This window comes from Vombatus ursinus, unplaced genomic scaffold (assembly GCF_900497805.2).
Source record: "Vombatus ursinus unplaced genomic scaffold, bare-nosed wombat genome assembly UNPS02014816.1, whole genome shotgun sequence".
Lineage (NCBI taxonomy): Eukaryota > Metazoa > Chordata > Mammalia > Diprotodontia > Vombatidae > Vombatus > Vombatus ursinus.
In genome coordinates this window covers 6,783,679-6,799,914 of record NW_020954594.1, presented here as the reverse complement: position 1 = coordinate 6,799,914, position 16,236 = coordinate 6,783,679, and the positions used below count along the sequence as shown (strand labels likewise).

The 16,236-nt window shown below is 36.5% G+C and overlaps 1 protein-coding gene across 3 annotated transcripts in view; it reads right to left on the bottom strand.

Moving 5' to 3' along the window:
- DDX6 (DEAD-box helicase 6) overlaps positions 1–16,236 on the bottom strand; it is a 43,000-nt gene that overhangs the window by 24,706 nt on the left and 2,058 nt on the right. For all 3 annotated transcript variants that reach the window (XM_027835499.1, XM_027835498.1, XM_027835500.1), the window contains exons 2-4: positions 14,152–14,620; positions 9,894–9,957; positions 9,179–9,283 (exon numbers count right to left, since the gene is read on the bottom strand). In XM_027835499.1, coding sequence (XP_027691300.1) covers positions 9,179–9,283; positions 9,894–9,957; positions 14,152–14,351 — 369 coding nt within the window. In that variant the 5' untranslated portion in view covers positions 14,352–14,620. The remainder of the gene's footprint in view (positions 1–9,178; positions 9,284–9,893; positions 9,958–14,151; positions 14,621–16,236) is intronic.

Here is a 16,236-nt window from a genome sequence, read left to right as displayed (position 1 = left end):
CTAGGCCTTGTGATCCTGCTTAGCCTCAAAGGCCAAATGACTGGAAGTTGCAGGGAAGATTTAGAGGTAATGGCCATCATTACAGATCTTTGAGTAAAGCCTAGATAACCACTTGTTGGGGAATGCTGCAGAGCTAAGTATTACTGTACATATATAAACTGGATTAGATGGATTACAAGATCCTTTTCCAATTCTGAGATTCCTAGGCCAGTATTCTGGAGTACAAGAATTACACTCTGCCTCCCTACATTTAGTCATAGACAGTTTGCTTCTTTACTTCCTATTCAAAACTTTTTTCAGTAATCCTCTGCAACTGCTACATAGTTGTTACAGCACACATCTATAATGGTCACATTACTGGGATGGAGAGAACAACTTTCATACTTTACAGAGTAAAATTAATTGGCTCAGTTCATTAGAGAATAGTATGAATGAAGCTCCAGACTCCAGTTTGGTAGCTGTGTGGGCTTTTTAGCTTTGCACTGAGAAGAGCTAGTTTATAGCTAAATATATGTCAATGTAAACAGGCATTTGTTTACTCGTGCCTCAGTCAGAGAGGGCAGACCTCCAAGGTAAAAATTCAGTGCAACCTATTACCACTGCAAAAAGAAGCAGAAAGGGGAGGACGTATGGAACATCAAATTTAGGCATGGGGATGGGGAGGTAGGGCACAAGTTCTTCTAAGGACATTTCCACCCTTAAAAAGCGACATTTAAAAAAAATTATGTAGTTTTTAAAAAAAGAATGATGAATAAAGTTATTCATATATTGCTACCCAGACTCTACTTCCCTAAAATTATTCATTTAAAATATATCATAGGAATTTCTATATACAAAGCTGTTGGTCATTTCATGATCTTAAAATCTCTAGACAACCATAAGCAGTAGTAGCAGAACTCTTCAACAAAAAAGCAAGACCTAATTCTGCCTCCAGGGGGCACTACTATTTTCACAAGAAAAGACAGAATCAGTAGTTTTTTTGTTTTTTTTTTGCTTGTAGGTGTCCTGTAGTTTTTAATCTAGACTTTGATGAATACATTCCTGCTCTCCTATGCAGGGCCTCAAAAGTCTAGGAATGAAATGAACATTGAAAGTGATATCTATTTATTATGCAAGGATTGGAAACAAGACTCTTTCAGCACACTCTGATAACTGAGACTCATGGGGAAAAAAAAGCAGAAATTTGTATTCACAAGAACTGAACACATACCTTCACTTACTTATTCTACGAACAAACCAAACTATTAAAAATACATTTTTATATTCCTAAACAAAGTGACTTTAGATTTGTAAAATTTGTAAAATTTTCAAACTTCACCAAAATTTCTATCCTCTTACCTTCTTCCTCCCGACAAAAATGGAAAATAACTATAATTTTTTTCTAGCAACTTTTACCAAATAGCCTCAAACATGTCTTAATGGTGATGATAGATTAGTCCTGTAATATCTGCTTATGACACATAGCACATTACATGATTCAGTTCACTGTTTAAATGTGCCATGAGCTCTTTCAGTAAGTGGGGAAAAGACATGTCAACCTAAGGATAATTTTCACACTAATAGACATGACAACAGAAAAGGTCTCCTGAGAGTGAATTAGAGCCCTTGGCTTTAAAAGAGACCTTCTCTACTAAGCTAACTCAAAATCTGAGAATGGTGTCTTCTTTCTCTTCACTGAAGTGTAAAGACACAAGTATCTTTCTGACAGTGACAAAAGACCAGTAAAATCTCATTCTATTAGGCTTCTTGACTTGAGATTTGTTCTATCTCAAGAGTTATCTGTTCTAAGAGCCCCAGTTTTGTTCTGAATGTGGAGAAATGGGGGCAGGGGGGAAGAGGGAGTGAGTACATAGTTGCAGTCTCCTCTGACCGCTGTTTTCGTTGGGTTCTTGCGTGCTATTCTGTCAAAATTGCAGGGCAAGATGGAATAGATAGTACTGAGAACTACTAAGTCTATAGCTGCCTGGGTAGAATATTCCTAGAAGACAAAATCCCAAGGAGAAAAGAGATGAGATTTAGAGATGTTTTTTCCTGATGCCAGCACATAGTTCAACTCTTAAATGTCTTGAACCTAGGCTACTGATCCTTCACCGTCCTTAGTGCTAGATTCCTAAAGAATTCAAAGTTATGTGACTGAGCAAATTACCAAATTTCCTTGGGTCTCAATTTCCTCATCCTTAAAATGAGGCATGAAGACTGCATGATAGTGCATGTGATCAATATTCCCTATGGATAGTTTTGATTTTGAAATTTATCTGCCTCAAACCTTTTAATGGCTCTATATTGATTTCCAATAGAAGGCAATATATGACAAAGAAGAAAAGTAATGCACTTGGGAGTTAGAAAATCTGGGTTCACGTCCCATATGTGCTACTTACTAGTTATGTGACTAGTGTAGTCAACTCATTTAACCTCTCTGAGCCTCAGTTTTCTCATCTGTAAAAAGGGGACAATAATACTTACACTAACTTTGTTATAATAATGTCAAATCATCTCTATAGCTTTATTAAAACGTAACACTTCCCCACAATAGCCCTTTGATTTAGGTAATACAAGAATTATTATTACTATTTTATATATAAGGAAACTGTAGGAATGAGGGTAGGGTGTCAAGTGTCTTACTGAGAGGAAATGTCCAATACCTGTTAGGAAATGGGCAATGGGAGATTGGTGTAGGGAAAAGGGTTCCCAGAGGCATGCTCTTACAAGATCCCTTCATTAAGTGATTCCCGATTCTTTCCCCTCAAGGCAAAAAATTATTTTTCCTTCCTTGGATTTGCTTAGCCCTTTATTTGCACAGCTCAACAACCATTTACTAAACACTTACTAAGTACTTAATGAGGGCAGAGCATTTTTTCTTAAGCACTTTCTTTCCACTTTGTACTTACTTGCATAACCACAATGATTAAATGGTAAAGGCCAGATAGTCAGGGACTGAGTCTTACTTATTTTTAACTTTCCCCTGCTGTCCAGTATAGGGAAGAACATCCATAACAGTTACCAAACCATTAAGCGCTACCAACAGATGATAGAATATAAAGTGGGACTACCCAAATGCTATTTTTCTTTATTCTCTCTCCATTAAGGAATATCGCTTTTCAATTAAGAAAAAAATCATATAGTTGCTTTTAAATAAAGTTCAAATCTCTACAACCAGAAGAATTCTATCCTAGGGTAACTGGGGAAAAAAAAAAACCAAACACACACATACACAGATATCAGAACTGCTATCAGAAATTTAGGAAAACTCACGAAGAACAGAATAGGTGATAGAACACTGGCAAATGACTGTCAGGCTAATGCCTGATTCTCAAGAAAGACAAAAAAGGTGGCTCCTAGAAATGATAGGTTAATAAATTTAACATTAAAATGCAAGTTTAGATTAGATTATTAAAGAGTTTGTGAGCACTTAAAAGAATCAACTGATAGATGAGACAAATGTTATAGACATATTGACTTAAAATACCTGACAAACTTCTTATCTAGTATGCTGGTTAATAGGACAGTTCAATTAATAAATAAGCATTTATTAAGGACTTAGTATTTGACAGATGCTATGCTAAGTGCTGGAGATACAAAGAAAATGTATACCTAGTTGTTGCTCTTGAGGGACTTACATTCTAACAGAGAGTAGCATACCATACATAAACATATGCAAGATACTTACAGAGTAGAAAGAATATAAACGTAACTTCAGAGGGAAAGGTACTAGTAGCTAGAGGGACCAGGAAAAGGCCTCTTTCAGAAGGTGGTATTGAAGAAGTATAGAATAAAGCAAAGGATTCCAAGAGACCAATCTGAGAAATGAATACATAGTACATACTCCAACTACGGAAGACAGCCAGTGGAAAGCCTCAGAGACAGGAGATGGAGTGTAAAGAATAGCAACAAGGCTGGTGTGGCAAGACCACAGAATACATGGAGGACAGTGATGTGTAAGAAGGTGTGAAGAGCTTTAAACGTCAAACAGAGAGGTTTATATCTGCACCTAAAGGCAAAAAGAAGGCACCGTAATTTATTAAGCAGGAGGGACATGTGACATGGTTAATCCTGCACTTAAGGAAAATCATTCTGGCAGCTGTGTGGAGGATGATTTAGAATAGGGAAAGACTTGAAGCAGAGATATCAAAGAGGAGACCCAGTCTAATAGTTCAGGTGAACTATAAGGGCTGAAACTAGTACAGTGGCTGTGTGACTGGATAGAAGGTGGTGTATGAGAAGAAATGTAGAAAAAAATGACAAGATTTGGCAACTGAGCGGATATATTTGGGGTGAATGAGAATAAAGAATCAAAGATGACACTGAGGTTGCAAACCTTGGTGATTGAATGGAAGGATGCTGATGCCCTTGAAATTGGGAAGTTCAGAAGAGGGGTGGATCTGGGAAGAAAGCTAAAGGGTTCAGTTTTGGACATGTTTAGTTTCTTAAGGACATTCAGTTCAAAATGTCCAATAATACATGGCCTAGAGCTCTGAATCCACTGGAGCTGATGAGATCATCAAGTCTGAGAAGACAAAGAAAACAGAGAGGAAAGCCTAGGACTGAGCCTTGGGGAACACCCATAGTTAGGTATAAATAGTGTGGATAAAAACCACACCCAAATTAAAGTGGTGATTAATGAGTTGATATCAATCAACAATCAATAAACATTTTATTAAGTGCCCACTATGTGCCAGGCACTGTGCTAAGCACTGGAAATACAAAAAGAGGCAAAAGACAGTCCCTGCCCTCAAGGAGCTTACAATCTAATGGGGGGGGAAACAACATGCAGCCAAACTGTATACAAAGCAAGCTATATATAAGATAAATAGGAAATAATTAACAGAGGAAAGGCACTGGAATTAAGAGGGGTTAAGGAAAGCTTTCTGCAGGAGGTAGAATTTTAGTTGGTTCTCAAAGGAAGTCAGGGAGGTCAGTAGTTACAGCAGAGGGAAAGCATTCCAGGTATGGGGGACGGCCAGAAAAAATGCCTAAAACCAAGAGCTGGAGTGTCTTGTTCAGAGGAAAAAGCCAAAAGGCCAGAGTCACTGGATGGAAGAGTATGTATTGGAGAGTAAGGTATAAGAAGACTGGAAAGGTAGAATGGGACTAGGTTACAAAAGGCTTTGAATACCAAATACAGCATGAAGCCATTGGAGCTGAGTGTGTGAGTGACATGACTAGACTTCTGTTAATTCCCAATAACAGCCCCTATTCTAGTCATCAGATCAATTTGTCATTATTTTTTGTTTGTTTTTTTTTATTTTATTTTATTTTTTTAGGCAATTGGGGTTAAGTGACTTTCCCAGGGTCACACAGTTAGTAAGTGTCAAGTGTTTGGTCTGAGGCCGGATTTGATCTCAGGTCCTCCTGACTTCAGGGCTGGTGCTCTATCCACTGCACCACCTAGCTGCCCCTGTCATTATTTTTTTGACCCCACACTCACTCCTTTGTTCACTCATTGAGAATGCTCTACCTTCCTCTTGAACTACCTAACCTTCAAGATCCAGGTCAAGTGTTTCCACCAACACTTCTCTAGAAGTCTTTCCAATCAACTCAAGTCCCTTGTTATACGTTGCTTTATATGTTGCCTTCTATCAGAGAAAGGTAAATTAGGATCCACTGGACTAATATTTTACAAAGGAAGTCGGCCTAGAAGTGAAAATTCTTAAGAATAAAATTTTGAAGAATCAAAAAGAAAAAAACCAGTTTTGATGAAAATGAAAAGATAAATAAAGCATTTGTTAAGCACTTATTATGGGCCAAGCACTATGCTAAGAACTGGGAACACAAATACAAGCAAAAACAAAGTACTTCTCCTACAGGAACTTATACTCCAATGGAGGAAGACAACACATAAATAGAAGGGAGCTGAAGGAGGAGGTATCGGCCCCACTTGCAGTGGAAAGGTAGAGCAGTTTGGAGAATCAAGGGGAAAAAGAAGAGGGGGAAATGTCTAAAGAGAGTAATATGGCTACACAAAGAACTCAATGATGTCTCTCTGCATAAATACACAAGCAAAGATACATCTCCCCCCCCTTCCCTCCCCTCCATATATCATACAGGGCAGCTAGGTGATGAAGCAGATAAGAGTACTAGGCCTGGAGCCAGGAAGACCTGAGTTCAAATCAGGCCTCAGAAACTAGCTGTGTGAGCCGAGGTAAGTCACTTAACCCAATTTGCCTCAGTTTCCTCATTTGTAAAACGAGCTGGAGAAGGAAGTGGCAAACCACTCTTGTATCTTTGCCAAGAAAACCCCCAAAAAGGGGGTCATGAAGAGTCAAACATGACTGAAAATGACTAAACAACAAAGTAACTTCTATCTTTAAACCCTATGATGCTAAAAATATATTTATGGGGCAGCTAGGCGGTACAATGGATAGAGCGCCAGGCCTGGAGCCAGGAAGACCTGAGTTCAAATCCAGCTTTGGACACTACCTGTGTGAACCTGGGCAAGTCACTTAACCCTGTTTATCTCAGTTTCCTCATCTGCAAAATTAACTGGAAAAGAAAATGGCAAACCACTCTAGCATCTTTGCCAAGAAAACCCTAAATGGGGTCATGAAGAGTTGGACATGACTAAAAACAAAATACACATATCTTTGAGACCCAGTCTCATCAATATATCTAGATCTCTTGATCTATACACTCTCTAAATAGCTTTAATATATATATATCTAGATCTAAATATATTACAGCATCAACAAAGATCTACAGCTAGATATATAGATGAGACTAGGTCTCATGTAGATATAATGTGTGTACACACACACACACACACACACACACACACACACACACACACACACACACCCCCTCTGTATCTAGAGCTAGATATCTAGATAAGACTATCTTCCTAACTTGCCTAAGCTAAAAGTAAAGAGACCACTCATGGGCCCTATCCCCATACTCATTTCATCCAGCACAGAACCTTTAATATGCTCCATTTTTCTCATCTGAGTTGGTTCACCCCTCTTTAGGTAGCCTGGTGGGGGCTCGCCATATTGGTGTAGGACTTAATACGCAGTCCAGAACTCCCAAACTCAAACAATTCACTAACCTCAGTCTCTCCAGCAAAAGGGACTACAGACTGCACGACTACACCTCAGCTCAATTTCTATTTTTAAAAGGTAAGTAATGGAAGGTGAATAAAGAAGTGAAGCAGTCTTGTAAGAATAGTGTGAGGAGTACTTAAACTCAGAACATGATAAACGGTGGCTAGGAATGTTAATAAAAACAAAATCTTTTTTCACAAAGTTATACTGGGAAAAAGAAGCCATACAAAGAAGTGAAAGGACCACTGCATGGGGAAAGGAAAGCTCAGGAGGTAGGGCGATAATAGACAACAGAAAGGCAGGAAAATTCCTCAACTCTTACTTTGCTTGTTTTCTCTACCAAGAAAAATAATGTTTGGAAAAGACAAAAGTGGCTAATAAGCTGAAATTCAAAATAGGCATGCAGTTTCAGTCAACAGGCCTAGAAGAATTCCAAACCATGATATGAAAAAATTGGCAAATATAATTACTGAACCACTGTTAGTAATCTCTGAAATATTGTCCAGAATATGAAAAAGTGCTACAGACCTGGAGAAGGGCAAACTTTGCCCAATTTTCAAGAAAGGGAAGGAAATATAGTCTAAAAACTAAAAATCAGCGAACCTAATGTAGGTTCTTGGCAATATTCTAAAGCACACTATTAAAGGGATGGTTAATGTATCTAGAAAAGGAAAAAGGGGATGTAAAACAAGCATGGGTTTATCCGCAACAGGTCATACTAGACTAACCTCCCTTTTTTAAAAAGGGTTATTATTTTGGTAGCTCAGAGGAATGCTGTAGACCTAGTTCACTGAGATTTGAGCAAAGTATTTGACTAAGTCTCTTGTGTCATCCCTGGTGGACAAGACAGAAGGATATGGACTAATATCCCATGTGTTCAGTTAAATAGATTCAGAACTGGTTGAATGACTGGATTTAAAGAGTCATCATTAATAATTAGACATCAACTTGGAAGCGAATCTCTTAATGGAATGGCCCCAGGAAACTGTTCTTGGCCCTGTGTTATTTAACATTTTTTTTTCCCAATGACATGGATAAAGCCATAGATGGAATACTTATCCAATTTACAGACGACACAAAGCTAAGAGGGACGGGAAACAGGCTGTAAGAAGCAATATCTAGAAAGATCAACAGACTGGAATATTGGCCCAAATCTATTAACATGAAATTCAATAAGAATAAATGCAAAGTCTTACATTTGGGTTCAAGAAATTAACTTCACAGACAAGAATATGGGGAGTCATGGCTGAAAAAAATCTGGGGCTTTGTGTACTATAAGCTCAATAATACTCAACACTATGATTTGGCAGCCAAAAAAGCTAATGGGATACTGAAAGATATATGAGACATAGTATCAAGGATTAAAATAGTCCTGCTATACTTTGCCCTGGTCAGATCACATTTGGAGTATAATATTCAGTTCTAGATACAATACTTTAGGAATGACAAACTAGAGTGTGTCCAGAGAAAAGCAATTAGGATGGTTGAAGAGCCTTAAGACCATGCCACATGAGGGTCAATTGAAGGAACTTGAGTAGTTTACCTGGAGAATAGAAGAATTAGTAGGGCAAGGTATTATTTTCAAGCATTTGAAATGTTGTCACATGGAAGACGGATTAGACTTATTTTTGCTTGTCCCTAGAAGGCAGAACTAAAAGTAATGGGTGGAAATTATAGATAGGCTAAGAGTTAGGCTTATTATAAGGAAAAATTTCCTAATAATCAGTGCCATGCCAAAGTGCAGGCAGTAGCAGTTTTCTCTCTCACTGGAGATCTTCCAGCAGAGGCTGAACTACCACTTAATTGAGATTATCAGTTAAATGTGGGATGGCCTAGGTGACCTCTAGTCACCTTTCTACATCCAATTTTGTGACCACCCTCTTATAGTTTCTATGGCTAGGAATATTGCTAGGTATTCAGTGCCTGATCAAACTTGGAAGCACAGGTGATCTTAAGTCATCTGACTGACTCTAGTATACAGTTAATAGAAAGAAACTAACTCCATCTTCCCTAACTTTTATCACCAGAATTTTAAAAAATCTTTAAGTGTCCTCCTAACAGTTAAGTCTAAGAACACATATCTAAAAACATATACAGGAAGTGCACATAAGAAAAAGGCAGGATATTCATGTTTTCAAACATACCTGAATAGGAGATGGTTTTTCCCAGCCCATTTCAAAAATTCCCATCAGTAACTCCCGTTTCAAACAGTAATCTTCAAACTCATTTCCTTTTGTGGAGGTCACATCCTAGTCAAGGAGAATAAACCATGTTCATGCAAGCTACCAAAGAGTCATAACTACTATTTAATGTAAATCTAGACTGAGAGCCCTTAGTCTTCTACATTTCTAACATAAATCCAAACAGACTACCTTCTATACCAACTTATCAACTCAACCATCCCTGAAGTTTATAAAATAAGCCTTTCCAAAAAATAATTTTAAACTATAATCTGATGGCTCTGTACCCAGTACCAAAAATACATTATTTCCGGTAGTAGTATTATTATTAAGTAATAAACAAGTATAGCATTCCCAAAGAAGTTAAATCTCACTCAGATAAATTAACATATTCTTGCAATCAAAGATGTGACTATAGGTAAGTCACTTAATCTTTCTGGATGTCAATTATTTCATCATCTATAAAATGAGAGGAACTGGACTAAATGATCTCTAACATCTTTTCCAGCTTTAAATCTATGAGCCTACTCATCAATTTTGATTATATCAAGTCTTCCCTGCCTCTATCCCAAATCTCAAAGCGCTCCCCAAAATTACATAGCTGGTTTACTATAAGATAAATTTGTAATACCTCAACTATTCTTACCATTTTTCTACTTATGTTTCAAAAGAAACTCACCGAAGTTTTGATTCTCAAATCCTTTGGAGGGAGTTTTAAAGTCTTTTTCCAGTCATCACCAGGTCTAAAGAGAAAACAAAAGAAATTTAAGAACTATAAATATCTTTGTAATAATACTATTCAGCAGCATATTATAGATCAACAATTTATTTCATAAATAAACTTTAAACAATTACATTAATCCCCCTTTTCCACTCCCCTTGGTGGGTGTTAGGAACAGATTACTACTAGGTTGTTCAGCAATACCAAAGAGCTAAGTAAATTGAGAAAAATGCTCCTCTAAAGAATAATAATGCAATCCATCAATCACCTTGAAAGAGGAAGATAGCATCCCCTTTAATTCCCTAAAGTTGCTTACAAATATGGGGGGAAAAAATCAGAGAGGGAAAATACAAAGTGAAGTAAAGAAAATAAATGACAATCTTAAAGAGATGCCTACAACCAGTAATATTTTTATGCAAGTCCTATTTATAAGGATGGTGCTTTGCTTACTTCAATTCTGATCTCTCTGCTACTCTTTATAAAAAAGGCACCACACACTTTAATATTGAATGACCAAAATGACTGTTAACACACGGATCCCAATTTCTATTTTTTTATGCTAATCTAAGGTTGTCCACAAAATGTTCACCTCACGCAGTAACCTCACAGATTCTGAGAAAAAATTCCAAATTAAATAGTGTGGAAAGGATACTAAGACCATATGATCCAATTCAATAAATCCTTAAACATCTACTGTTTACACAGCACCATTTAAGGCATTGTGGTTGTGATAAAAAAGAAAACAGAAGACAATTCATCTTCACAAGGAATTTACAACCTGGGAAAAGCAAAACACATAAACCATTTAAATAAGATTACACAAGAACAAGTGTCAAAAAGGTAGCACTGACAGTAAGTACAGAAAAAATTCAGAAGGAGGACAAATGGCACCAGTCATCTGTGAAGACTTCATGAAGAAATGGGACTTGAAGGAATGAAAAGAATTTAGACAGAAACAACTTACTCTAGAAGGAGCAAAATCACAGAAGCTATGATACTCAAAGCTATTAATTATTTACTTCATTCAGAGAATCTTTTTTCTTTTTGAAAATTGGTCAAAGTTTAGTCAGAATAGCAGAATAGAAAGAACAGTGAACTTGGAATCAGTAGACCTAAGTTCTAGGTCCTACTTGTCTTTTCATTTTTTTAGGCAATTGGGGTTAAGTGACTTACCCAGGGTCACACAGCTAGTAAGTGTCAAGTGTTTGGTCTGAGGCTAGATTTGAACTCAAGTCCTCAAGACTTCAGAGCTGGTGCTCTAACCACTGTGCCACCTTGCTGCCCCAAAATTTGTTTGTTTGTTTGTTTTTTTGGTTTGTTTTTTAGCTAGGCAATGGGGTTAAATGACTCGCCCAGGGTCACACAGCTAGTGTTATGTATCTGAGGAGAGATTTGAACTAAGGTCCCACTTGTCTAGCGAACAGCTAGTAAGTGGCAAATTCTAAGTGGGAGAATGATTTCCTCACCTGTAACACAGGGATATTACTACTTATACTACCTATCTTACAAGGTTATTGTTAAGAAAACATTTTGTAAAGTGCTATAGTAATGTAAGCTATTGTTAATTATATATTTTCAAAGACTTTGTACACCTAAAATGTATGTGTATATGTATATCAACACACAGATACTTCTAATACAGTTTTGCAAAGAAGCATCAGAAACTTACCAGCCTCTGCTTTTGATAATCTATCCCACCCCCCAAGAAGCATACTGGGAGCAAAATAAATTTATATTACTAATTCTGAAAAAGTAACAAATTCACCTAAAATTTCCTTTTGAGAGATGACTCTCTATAAGTGACTGACTTTGGAAGGAACTTTCAATTTTTTATAGCTTATAAGCTTATGTAACGTTAACTTTCTAAAGGGTCACCATACCTCTGAAAATGCTTCTGAGACAACAGAAAGAACTGGACCCTATAGAACAAATATCAAGTAATGTATACCAAAGTTTTACCTGAAAAAAAATTTCTGTGAGATGAATCCAATTACAACAGTAGAAGAAACCAAATGTCGGGTTAAAGATTCTTGACCTTTATTTCATAGTCTTATGTTACAGTCTTCATCAGACTGAGAGTCACTATTTCAATACTTTTAAGAACCTGTGATTTGACTGGAGTGGGTCCTCCCTACACCCAGACTACAATCAGTGGCTGGGCTCAGAGTGATAGGCCTCTTCATATTTACAATCTAGCCTTGCTCTGTTCTTGGACACCTAACAAGCTTGGCAAGATGAGCCATGGCTTGAATTCTGTAGCTATAACTTTCAAACAATAATCATAATAAAAACTGATACTAAAGTACTTTAAAATATGTTAGCTCATTCAATCCTTAAGTAGTTACTACAGATATTTCCATTTTATAGATGAGGAAACTGAGATTCAGAGAAGTGATATGACTTGTCCATTGCAAAAACTAATGAGTATCAAGGTGGGGATTTAAAAATCAAGCTTTTCTGATACCAAGTCCAGCACCCTATCCACTATATACCACACTGTCTCTACAAAAAAGGGTCCCTTAGATGAAGAGATATCAGAGAAAAACCTTAAATGATTTGAAATACTACTTTCACTGAAACGTGCCCTTTAAATGGCAAACATCACCTATATTTTTGTCTTTAAGAAAACTTTTTTTAAAAGTCTCTAGTATTTGGAGATTGATAGCATTTACACAGCACTTTTAAGAGTTGAAAAGCCTGTTTACAAATATCTCAATGATCTGCACAACCCCTGAAGGTAGGTGCTATTATTTACCCCCATTTTGCAGATGAGTAAACTGAGGCAGGCATAATGACTTGCCCAGGTCACATAGCTACTGAATGTCTGAGGATGGATTTGAACTCAAGTCTGACTCCAGATCCCAGGCTCTGTCCACTACACCACCTAACTTGCCAACAAAGAGAAGTGGGAATGTTTGAAATCCACTCTTTTTTCCCTTAGTTCAAAATCCTAAATTACTCAAGGCTTACTTTTTGTACATGCTTATTTGTATGTGCAAGAAGGGATGATGAAGAGACGCAGGGAAAGACTTACATGAACTGATGCAAAATGAAGCAGAACAAAAAATATATACACAGACACAGACACACAGACACACACACAATGATTACTATAAGGGAAAAAACAAGTGTTGGGGCAGCTAGGGGGCGAAGTGGGTAGAGCACCTGCCCTTGAGTCAGGAGGTCGTGAGGTCAAATGTGGTTTCAGACCAGACACTTGACTTTTACTAGCTATGTGACTCTGGGCAAGTCACTTAACCCCTACTCCTTTGCCAAAAAAAAGAAAAAAAAATTGTCACAAAACAATCAAAAACTAATGTTGCAAAATCACAAAGAATGAGCTAGGCCCCAAAGAAGAGATATGAGAAAACACTTCCCTCTTGCTCTTTTGCAGAGAAGGGGGTGAGAAGAGGAAAGAAGAGTAGGGGTGAGAAAAAGGGGAATCCTTGGGTGTAGAACACTACTTATTTTGTCAAATGATTGGTATTTATGATTTCTTTTCCTTTTTGTTAAAAAAAAAAAAAACAGGGGGGGAATCATTAGGAATAGTGGAGAAGGGATAAGCTATAAAGGGAAATTTAGGCAACGTAAAAACAACTTATCAATAAAAATTATTTTTTAAAGGAATGCTGAAATGAAAAACAACAAAAAAATTTATTAACTGAAATTATGTGATGATGTCTATAGGTCACAGGCAACCATACACATTTGCGACTTCAAAATAAAAAACTTGGAAATAATCATTAGTTTTGATGAATAAACTGAAATGAAGAGTCACAGGGCTAAACAAAAAGTTACGCTGGAAAAACCAGGACTAGAGCACAGTAGTTTCAATGATATTTGGTAAAGGAACTCATTGTCCTATTTCTAACCTTCTGTTCCAATTTGCTCTATTTATGAAAGTCAGAAATTGTATGTTTTGGTTGTTTTAAATATATTGATATCATAGCAAACAATTCCGGTATCTGTGACTATGCTTCATTACTTATTAAACCTAGATTAACCATAGTAAAAATGTATACATTTATTGTGGGGGGGGTGGGGGTGGGAAGAAGTAAGTATCTGTGGGCAGAGTTATCTTTCCTTTGTCCTCCATTTGTAGCTAGAAGTATTTAATCATTAAAAAGAAAACCCAACATATATAAAACAAATCAACATCAAAATAACAACATAAAAGAACATCTATGACCTTTAAAGCTTTAATATTAATACTTACTTAATAGTGGTGGTCATACTCTGTGCTTGCTGTTGAGTGCCATTATTGATTGTGTTGGTATTTTTCAGCTGGTTCATCTGTTGCTGTGTTTGTGTGCCCCCTCCTCCAGGGCCACCACTGGGCTTCACAGGGCCCCTCAGCTGCCCATTTTGACTGGATAGACCCATTATAACAGGGTTCTCTGTTCTGGCCGTGCTCATGCTTTGTTATTTGTAAAGGTGTCTCTTTCAGACTTCAAAACTTTTGAAAGTCAGTAGAGAAACTGTAATAACAGTTTATTAGACTCTCCAAAACGAAGAGATAAATATAAGTCTTGCTCAATATATGAGTCCTTTATTGCAATGCAGGCAAGCACCTGTAAGTCTCTGAACGGTAAAGCAGTAGTAACTTGCTCTGATGCACTGAAACAACTTTTTTAAAAAAAGCCCTCTAACAAAGTTTAGTTATATCTGAATTTAATCACTTCAATCTGAAATGAAGAAAAAAAAATCAGTTATTTGTAATTAAATAACAGTAGGCTTTTTATCTTAAATCAAATCCTATAAACCTCTAAATCATATCCTCCTAAACCAAGATTTCTACAGTCTTTACCATTTAAAAAGCCAGTAAAAACTTATATTTAGATCTAACCTTCATCCACGGCAAAGAAAACAGTTGTGAAAACAACATACTGTCCCCCAACCAAAGTAACATACAGGTAAAACAGGCAGATGTGGAATTCAAGTCTCTTAAGTACAAATTAAACTCACAGGGATAGAGTACTACTAGACCTGAAGTTGGGAAGATCCAAGTTCAGATATTACTGTGTGACCTTGGGAAAGTCACTTAACCTCTGTCTCAATTTCAGTAAAACAAGGATAATAAAAAGCACCTACCTCCCTGGGGTTGTTGTAAAATAAAGTGAGAATATCTGCAAAGTACTTGGCAAACCCTAAAGCACTATAAAAGTGCTAGCTATTATTAATGATTATTAGGAAACCAGTGATTGAATCAGCATTAATTTTATCTAAAAACTATTTTGCAACTGCAAATTATATTCTAACAAGAGTTACATGATGGAAGCTCATCAACCAACATGGCTGGACAATTCATTTGTTTTGTGTTCTACTTCAGGTAACAAACCAACTGGGTCTTGAAAAGCTAAATAAGCTTCAGGTTTCATTCAGATAATATCTAGCAAAAAAATTTTTTTTTCATGTCCATATGAATTTTATCTGCCACTAAGGATTCCTACTTTACGAAGAAGAATTTCTTTTTTAGGGAGTTGTCCTTTTAAGTAGTACTACAGGAAGCCAAATGTCAACTGGAATGTTTGCACTATCTCTAAGAATTTAAAATGTAGACTTTTTCTTGGAAACTGATCAGAAAACTTAATCTAAACAATTTAAATTTTAATTTAAAGAAAGCTTTACATTTTAAAAGTGCCATATCCAAATTTAGACAGCACATATTACAGTAAACAAAAGGCACACAAGACACAAAAGTACTTCCCTTTTACAAATACAACCAAATTGTTGTTCTATGAAATACTAAGCATGTAAACTTTAAAAATGTCAGAAAAAAAATCAAATTGTTAATCCAGACTACGCTACCACCCTAAAACTAAGATTAACTATCAAAAAGGCTAAGTCATTTGTACTTTTAAAAAATGCAGTAGATGACGTTTGGTCCAACAAGAAATACAAAGGTTCATTGCTTTACTCTGCTACATTTCATACAAACAAAAGGTGTTACAAAAAACAAAGATGATTTATATGTTCAAGATAGTTTCTGAAATTCTTATAGTATAATGAAACTTATTAGAAAAATGTTCCCTGACTCTAACTCATCTTCTAAAGGGAATGCTGTGTAGTTTCTATTGAACACTGGTTTGCTCATAAAAAAGTCAAAATTTTGCTAAAATAAACTGAAAAGAAAAATTTAAACCCTTTTTCTGGCTCTAGTAACCTAAGCAAACTGTGGTTGAGAGTCACTCAATCTTGATACCATTTTTGCAATAAACAACTTCCTGTTTTGACAGGTTTATGCTATGATGATCAACATTACCACCTCCTTCACACAAGGAGATTGTGAGGATTAATTAAT